The sequence below is a fragment of the Nannospalax galili genome, unplaced genomic scaffold (genome assembly GCF_000622305.1).
Source record: "Nannospalax galili isolate Female #2095 unplaced genomic scaffold, S.galili_v1.0 scaffold1532, whole genome shotgun sequence".
In the NCBI taxonomy this organism is placed as follows: domain Eukaryota; kingdom Metazoa; phylum Chordata; class Mammalia; order Rodentia; family Spalacidae; genus Nannospalax; species Nannospalax galili.
The window spans coordinates 1,589,226-1,598,680 of record NW_008330832.1 but is presented as its reverse complement, the minus strand read 5'-3'; the positions used below and the strand labels follow the sequence as shown (position 1 = coordinate 1,598,680).

General features: G+C 42.0%; 1 protein-coding gene across 3 annotated transcripts in view; it reads left to right on the top strand.

Annotated features, from left to right (window-relative positions):
* Positions 1–9,455, top strand: part of Cenpp (centromere protein P) — a 244,387-nt gene that overhangs the window by 3,279 nt on the left and 231,653 nt on the right. For 2 of the 3 annotated variants that reach the window (XM_008852927.3, XM_029556079.1), the window contains exon 2: positions 2,028–2,209. The exons of the other annotated variant lie outside the window; for it this stretch is intronic. In XM_008852927.3, the coding sequence (XP_008851149.2) occupies positions 2,028–2,209 (182 nt within the window). The remainder of the gene's footprint in view (positions 1–2,027; positions 2,210–9,455) is intronic. 3 annotated transcript variants of the gene reach the window in all.

Sequence of the window (9,455 nt, the reverse complement as noted above, 5' to 3'; positions counted from 1 at the left end):
TCTTTCAAAAGTGGCTATAAAATTTTAGGTTACAGTTGAATTAATACAGTTATACAATATTGAACTCAATACAAAACCTGTAAGACATAAAATTGAATGCGTTTTTAACCTTTAAAAAATATCTCCATTTCATTTTAGAATATATTGTTCCTTGCAGAAAGACTCATTGTTTTTGCCCAAGCTACTTTTTAAAGTGACTTTAAATGGTTGACTGGATTGGGTCAGGTAAGATGACTCAGTGGTTAAGAGCACTAGCTATTCTTGCAGAAGACCTGGGTTTGAATCCCAGCACTCACGTGACAGCTAACAACTGTCTGTAACTCCAGTTCCAGAGGCATCTGCTGCCCTCTTCTGTCCTCCATGGGCATTGCATGACACAGGTGTACTTACACACATGCAGGCATAACATTCATACACATAAAATAAAATTTAAAAAATGGTTGACTGGATTAATACTAGGAAAATTGGAACTAAGTTACTCAGTTATATCTGTGTGTCCATACTCTGATGCCAAATCACTTCAAATCCTGGCCTTGATAGTGGCTGAGTGATCTTGATTGGGTAACTTCTTCCTTTTGTGCTTCAGATTCCTCAATGGTAAAATTTCTTTTGCCTAATTTCTTTGGCTAGGACTTTCACCCCTATGTAGACTAGAAATGATGAGATTCTGTTTTCTTTAATTTTTTAGGTTAGCATACAAAGTAATGGATTTCATCAAAGCATCTTCTTACATATGTCATTGTACTTTGTTCCCATCCATTCCTCTTGCCTCCTCCCCTTCAAACTGGCTTCCCTTCTTCATCCAGTCGGTCCTACCTTCTGCTTTCTTTTTATACATACTGCATTACCATCTTTACTCCTCTGCCATACTCCTTAAGATCTCTTCCTCCTCTTTCATGATCCCCTTTCTTGTTTCATGACCTACACCCAAAATATATTAACACATGTATACACATAGAATAAATAACTTCATATAGTTTATTTTATTTTATTTTATGTGTATGAGTGTATTGCCTGCATGTGTGTAAGTGCACCCATGTCATGCAATGCTTGAGGGAGGTCAGAAGAGGGCAACGGATCCTCGGAACTGGAGTTAAGAACACTCGTTAGCCACCAAGTGGATTCTGGGAACTGAACCAGGTCCTCTGTAAGAGCAGTCAGTGCTCTTAACTGCTAAGCCAGCTCTCCAGCCCACGAAATAAATAACTTTAAATATGGGTTCCACATATGAGAAAAAGTAAGTAGTATTTGTCTTTCTGATTCTGGCTTAGTTTGCTTGATATAATGATTTCCTCTTGGATCCATTTTCTTGAATTTCTGAAGCTCTTTTTCTTTCTTTGAGTAGAGTCATTTTTTTTTTCTTATCCTGACACTTCTCCATCAGATCATACAGAGGCAGCCCCTCTGTATGATAAACCCATTTTACCTGGAAGTCCTTAAGCTCAGCAGTGCTTCAGAATGTCCCTATACTGACCACCAAGGAAGAATGCTAATGATAGTGGCACCCTCTGCAGGTTTTGTTTTTTCCTTTTGATTTGTTGGGTTTTGTTGTTGTTGTTTTGTCTTTTTGAGACAGGGTCTCCCTATAGCCCCAGCTGTCCTGGAACTCACTATGTAGACCAGGCTGGCCTCCAACTCACAAAGATCTGCCTGCCTTTGCCCCCCAAGTGCCCAACTTGTTTTTTTGTTTCTTTAAGGTAGGGTCTTCTATAACTCAAACTGTTCTTGAACTTACTGTGTAATCAAAGGTGACCTTGAACTTCTGATCCTCCTGTCTCTTACCTCTTCCCCAGTGCTGGGATTACAGTTTTGGGCCACAACTCCTAATTTTATATGGTGCTAGGGATCAAACGTAAGACTTTATGCAAGTTAGGCAAGTACTTTACCAACTGAGGCCCCACTATGTAATTTTAATGGGAAGAAATTAACAGAAACAAAATACGAATGGTTTGAAGAAAATTGGGGTAGTAAGTGAATCACTTAGTATTTGCCAGGGTAACTAATTATTTCTGATACTTGTTTTTCAGAAAATCATGTCAAAAATTACCCCAATCAGATTCTGAGGGATGGGAATCTTCAAAAGACCTGAGAAGTCATCTTGGACATTTAAAATCAGAACTCTCATTTCTAAGCACACTTACTGGTTTTAATATAAGAAATTATTCCAAGAAGATAGAGGCTGTAACAAACACTGAGGTGACAGAAGAAGGTAAGCATTAAACTAGAAGTGTTGTTTTTTAAACGTGTGTGTGTGTGTGTGTGTGTGTGTATGTGTGTGTGATGTGTATATGTGAGTATGGGCACACACATGACACAACATTCTTGTGGACATCAGAAGACAACTCTGAGGAGTCTGTTTTCTTCCTCCACCCTGGTAAGGCAAAGTCTCTTTTTTTCTACATACTTCGGCTAGCTGACCCTGGAGTTTTAGGGCAATTCTCTTGTCTCTGCTTCCCATCTTGCCATAAGAGTACTGGGATTATAGATGCACTCTTTGATAAATCTCTATCAGTCTGAAACTCAGGTTGTCAGACTTGGAAGGCAACCACTTATACTCACTGAGCCATCTCACTGGCCCATAGAAGAGGTTTTGAAACTGCCTTAGTATGCATAGAAAATTTATTGTCACAATGCTGAATTTAAATTTTATAAGTTCACCGGGCGTGGTGGCGCATGCCTTTTATACCAGCACTCGTGAGGCAGAGACAGGCAGATCCTCTGTGAGTTCGAGGCCAGCCTGCTCTACAGAGTGAATTCCAGGCAGCTGGAGCTACAGAGAAACCCTGTCTCAAAAAGACCCCCCCCCCAAAAAATTTGTAAGTTCACTGTTTAAAATGTATGGTAAACCTGTTTAGTCAAGTGTCTTTCAAATATTGCATTAATACTCTTAAAAGTTGCATATGGGCCAGGCATGGTGGCCCATGCCTCTAATCCCAGCACTTGGGAGGCAGAGGCAGGCGGATCTTTGTGAGTTCAAGGCCAGCCTGGTCTACATAGTGAGTTCTAGGACAGCAGGGGCTACAAGGAGACCCTGTCTCAAAAAAGACCAAAAAAAAAGTTGCATATGGGCGCCGGGTGTCATGGCGCAATCCTTTGATCCCAGCACTCGGGAGGCAGAGGCAGGTGGAGGATCTCTGTGAGTTCCAGGCCAGCCTGGTCTACATAGTGAGCTCCAGGACAGCTGGGCCTACAGGGAGACCCTGTCTCAAAAAGACCAAAAAAAAAAAAAAAAAAAAAAAAGTTGCATATGGGCCAGGTGAAATCCCAGCACTTCAGAGGCAAAGGCCTGCCGCATCTACATAGCAAGTTCTAAGCTAGCTGGGACTATAAGGAGACCATCTCAAAACAAAGGAAAACAAAACACAAAACAAAAAACCCAAACCAAAGAAGTTCCTTATGATAAATGTTAATGAACAGAACAAAGTCTGTCATTAAATTATCTTCAAAGACAAATAGTGATTAGTGATTACAACTGTATTATTATTTTTGTGTTTGTGTTTTTTGTTTTCTTTTTAAAAGTATTTTTCCAGACTGGAGAGATAACTCAATGTTAAAACCACTGGCTGTTCTTACAGAAGACCTGAGTTCAAACCCTAGCATCCACATGACAGCTAACAACCATCTCTAACTCCAGTTCCAGGGGATATGACAGTCCCTTCTGACCTCCTTGGGCATTACATGACATGGGTACACTTACATGCAGGGAATACATGTGTACACATGAAATAAAAATAATAAATTAAAAAAATATTTGTTTTTCTTTTACAATTTTTTATTCCAGAATTTCATGCAATGGTATTTTGATCACCTTCAGACCCCTTTGCCCCTCTCCAGCCCCTCCATACTATCCTCACCCATGATTTCATTTCCCCCCATTATTATCTGTCCTTTTATCTATTTATTTAATTTTGTTGTTTTTAAATTTTTTTTTAAATAAAAAAATTTTATTTTATTTGTATGTACGTATTGCCTGTGTGTATGTAAGTGCACCTGTGTCATGTAATGCCTGCGGAGGACAGAAGAGGGCATCAGATCCCCTGGAACTGGACTTATACACGGTTGTTAGCTGCCATGTGGGTGCTGGGATTCAAACCTAGATCTTCTGCAAGAATAGCCAGTGCTCTTAACCTCTGAACTAACACTCCAGCCCCTTAATTTTTTTTTTCTCTTTATGCCATGCTTTATTTCCAAATGAAAACAATAACAAAGTCATAATTCCACATAACATTATATAACTATTCCTCATGCAACCACAAATGCATTAAAAAAAACCCTGATAAACACTCTTGATGAATATTCCAATAACTTAAATATTCATAATAGAGATTTACATCATTTAACTACCCATATTATCTCAACTAATGTTACTACATGATAAAATGAGGAAAGAAAACACAAATACCTGTTTAATATTTGTGTAAACATACACAAACGTGGTCTTAACAAAATAGGATAGAAAGACTCATGCCAGTTACATTTTCCCATTTCTGTAACTGGTCATGTAGTTGTGTGTGATATTTAGTAACTACTTTCCTCTACTATCCATTCTGTACTTCCTTCACCCTCAGTAAAGACCTCAGTAGGTCTTGCTTTTTTTTTTTGGTCTTTCTGAGACAGGGTCTCCCTGTAGCCCCAGCTGTCCTGGAACTCACTGTGTAGACCAGGCTGGCCTTGAACTCACAGAGATCCACCTGCCTCTGCCTCCTGAGTGCTGGGATTAAAGGCGTGGGCCACCATGCCAAGCTCAGGTCTTGCTTTTTTACCTGCAGGGTGACCCACACCTTCCTTCCTCGAAGAGTCTGGACCACTTACCATCCTGCCTAGATTGGGTTGTTGTAGTTTCCCTTTCCCTTAATCACAGGACAGGATAACACCAAGAAATACCCTAAAGGATCCCCTGCACCCCAGACCAACCCTGTTGTGGAGAAACAGTCCAATCTTGTAGCTCAAGCTAATTATCCACCTTAATTTTGTTTTTTAAAGGCCTATCAATTTTAATCTGTGCCTCCCAAGTGCTCCTGGATATGAGTCTGTGCGCTGGAGTCTAGTCAACCTACCAGGCATCACTCTAGTAAGGAAAACTGATTCTCCCTCTCCTAGCACCCTTCAGTTGCCAGTAGATTCTCAGCTAGGGTTGGGGCTTCCTCTCCCCCTCCCTCATCCATGCTGGGCCCTTGTCTGGCTTGGGTTTGCAACAAGTCTTGTTTATGCTGTCCTAAGCACTGTGAGTTCATGTGTGGAACTACCCTCTAGTGTCCAGACAACCCAGTTTCTTTGCGTTCATTTCCTATCTCTGGCTCTTTAATCTTTCTGCCCTTCTCTCCCCAGTGATCCCTGAGCCTTTGGGAGAGAAGGTGTGATACAGTCCCTTGTCTGGCTTGGGTTTGCAACAAGTCTTGTTTATGCTGTCCTAAGCACTGTGAGTTCATGTGTGGAACTACCCTCTAGTGTCCAGACAACCCAGTTTCTTTGCGTTCATTTCCTATCTCTGGCTCTTTAATCTTTCTGCCCTTCTCTCCCCAGTGATCCCTGAGCCTTTGGGAGAGAAGGTGTGATACAGTTATCCCATTTAGGTCTGAGCACTCCATGGTCTCTTACTTTCTGGACATTGACTGTGGGTCTCTATTAATTGCCATCTGCTGTGAGAAGAACCTTCTCTGGTGAGAGTAGAGGGATATACTAATCTATGGATATGACAAGAAGTCATTGTGAATCAGTTTAATATTAGATCTGTTTGGCAAAATGATTGTAGTAGGTGCTCCTCTATTGTCTGTGATTTGTCTAGGCACAGGCTCTTGCCCCGTTAACCATGTCAGGTAGGATTCCCTGTTGTGAAGTGGGCCTTACATCCAATTAGAAGGTGATTGATTACTCCCATAATATTTGTGCCACTGTTGCACCATTGTGCTTTTTTGCCAAGACACTTGCCACTCTTAACTCTCAGAGCTCATAGGTGGATAAGGTTGATGATTAAGCCTGTCATGACTCACCCCGTGTGTGGTGTGAACTCACTCCTCACACCAGTGTGATGTACATTTACACAATGCTTGCGTGTGTGGTGTGAACTCACTCCTCACATCAGTGTGATGTATATACACACAATGCTTGCGTGTGTATGGTGTGAACTCACTCCTGCTCACACCAGTGTTATGTGCATGCACACCATACTCACAGAGAAGGGTGTGGGGCTCCACCTTCTGGCTAGACAGGAAGCCCAGGTGGCTTGACCTTTCCCAAGGTACTAGAGCCTGAAGCCAAATCCCACCTCCAGTGGGCAAAGGGAGGTGCTCAGCCCAGACAGAGGGTGAAGAAGGCCTGAGGGACAGGATCGTGAATGCTCACCCTTTGAGGCCCAAAGTCAGTAGAGGGGAGGGCAGGTACCTTGGGAGAAGGTTAGGTCTCCAACTGAGGGATTTGCAACCATTGCTATTGACCCACTGAGCTGGGACTGGGCAGTGAACTGTGCAATGCCCTCCAAGGCTCCTGTGTCTGTTCCCAAGGCTCCTCATTTGACAATTCCCAAGGAACCTAGAAGGCAGAGTTTAAAAATAGGAACAAAGGTAGAGTTTAAATATATTAAACACCTAGAGTTGGAAGATGGGCTAAGAGGGCTGGGAGTGAATCTGGAGAAGCAAATAGACACTCCCTGGCACAGACTTCAAGGGGTGAGGGATGGACTCAACTAGCTTCCAAATAGGTCTAGCTGCCTCAACACCTTTTATTTAAACAGCATTTCATGGGATGGAGAGATGGCTCAGTGGTTAGAAGCACTGACTGCTCTTGCAGAGGACTGAGCTCAGTTCCCAGCACCCACATGGAGGCTTACAATGTCCTGGAACTCCAGGTCCAGGGGATCCAAGGCCCTCTTCTGGCCTCCACGGGTACATACACACATACACACCCACACACCCCTAAATAAAAATATTGACGGAGTGGAGCGTTGTCTTAGTGATTTAGAGCATTTGTTGTATTTCTAAGTTTGGTTCCCAGCACCCATGTTAGGTGACTCACAACTTCCAGTAACACCAGCCCCAGAGGATCTGATGACCTCTTCTGGCCTCCAAGGGCAACTGCATGTATGCCTGTACACATGTTTATGGATGCACATGTGTTACAGGTGTACATGCATGTATGTGCATATGCACGTGGAGGCCAGAAGACAACCTTGAGCACTGTTTCTTGGGAGCTCTAGCCATCTTTTTCTTCCCTCCCTCTCTCCTTCCCTTCTTCCCCCTCTTTTCCTCCTTTCCTTCTTTTCTTTCTCCCTTCCCTTCTTCTCTCCCTCCTTCCCTCTCTTCCTTATATACCAGACTGGCCTTGATCTCACAGAGATCCACCTGCCTCTGCCTCCTCAGTGCTGGAATTAAAGGCATGTGCCACCATGCCTGGCGGTTTTTGAAATCCATGTTTAATTTCTTTGAGAATTATATTTTTGTAAACAATGTATTTTGATCAAATCCATCCCCCATCCCTCTGCTTGTAACTCTTTCTAGACCTATTCCCCCCCCCCCGCACGCCCCTTATGTAGCTTCTGAGCATTGAATGTAGGACCTAATGCTTACAAGGCAATCACTCTACAAATTGAGCCATCCCTCTAACCCTATTCTTACCCTTCATTAAAAAACAACAGATAAATAAATAATAAAAATTAAAATTTATCACAGTGTATATATTTACGTGCAGTCCACAGGAAAATAAGTAAAGCCTAGACACATCACAGTATCTCTATGGGTCTGAGCTTCTTGTTTGCAAAATAGTCTTTGAACTGTTTTATTTCTTTTTTTTAATATTTTATTTTTATTTTATGTGTACGAGTGTATTGCCTGCATGTATGTGAGTGCACCCATGTCATGCAATGCCATGGAGGTCAGAAGAGAGCTTCAGATTCCCCTGGAACTGGAGTTAAGGATGGTTTGTAGCTGCCATGTGGGTGCTGGGAATCAAACCTGGGTCCTCTGAAAGAGCAGTTAGTGGTCTTAACCACTGAGCCATCTCTCCAACCCCATGAACTGTCTTATTTCTTTTTAATTTTAATTTAATTTTATGTATATGAGTGTATTGCCTACATGTAAGTAAGAGCACCCTTGTAATGCCCACAGCCAGAAGAGGGTGTTGGATCCCCTAGAACTGTCCTCTGCAAGAGCAATCAGTGCTCTTAACCACTGAGCCATTGAACTAGGCCCCATTGAACTATATTATTTCTAAGATTACGTTCAAGATTTATCTTTACAACTGGGTTTGGTGGTGTATGACTTTAATCCGAGCACTTGGGAGGCAAAGGCAGGAAAGGTATCTGTGAGTTTGATGCCAGCCTAGTCTATATAGCAAGTTCCAAGTCAGCCAGGGCTACATAGTGAGACCTGTGTCAAGTCAAAACAAAACAAATTCATCTTTACCATGTTTTGGTCCTTTTATTGTTTTATTTATTTATTGCGTATGGGGGGAGCAGCACATATGTGCATAGCACATATGGAGAACAGCTTGGGAGGATCTGTTCTCTACTTTTACCATGTGAGTTCATGGAATTGAACTTGGGTTGTTAAGCTTGGTGGCAAGTGCCTTCCCCCGCAGAGCCATCTCAGCCATCTCACTGGCCTTCTCTTTTATTTTGTGGACAAAGCCCAAGATCACCTAGATTTTTCTTCAGGGTTATGCTCAATGGCATATATTCCAGTGTCTAGTTTTGTTTTTTGCATTTGGATGTTCAGCATCTATTTTGAATAAATAAGCCTTTGTTACTTTTCTCAAAAATCAGTTAGTATATATGAGAGTCTGTTTCTTGGCTATTTTGTTGTTTTGATCTATTTGTCTATGCTTAGACAATACCGCATTGTCTTGATTATTATAGCTTAACAGTAAGTTTCAAAATTGAGTATATTTTCTCTCTCCCTCTCCCTGTTTCTCCTTCTTCCTCCTCTTTCTCCCCTTTCTACATCTTACAATTTCTATCTCTTGATCTGGGTGCGCATTACATGGGTAAACACATGTAAAAATGATTGGGTTCCCTCCTACTGAGCAGGGTTTGAGTCCAATTAGATAGTTGTTGATTACCCCCAAGATAAAAATGCCATTACTGCACCGATAGAGATAGTTTGCTGTGTTGGTCATTTTGTGGTTATTGGGCTTTACAGCTGGTGTTGGACATTGACTGATTTTCTCCCTTAGCGACTTGCAGAGTATCCTCTGATACTATGACTCAATAGGCCTTAGAGTATACGACAGAATGCATGAAATCTGATGGGGGAGGCTATGGGAGTATGGAGAAAGGGGAAGGAGATCTAAATATGATTTGCGATGTATTGCATGTAATGTACAAAAATTCATTGAAAATATATATTGTAAAATGGTTGATTTGAGCCAGGCGTGGTGGAGGCAGAGGCAGGCGGTTCACTGTGAGTTCAAGGCCAGCCTGGTCTACATAGTGAGTTCCAGGACAGCTGGGGCTACAAGGAGAC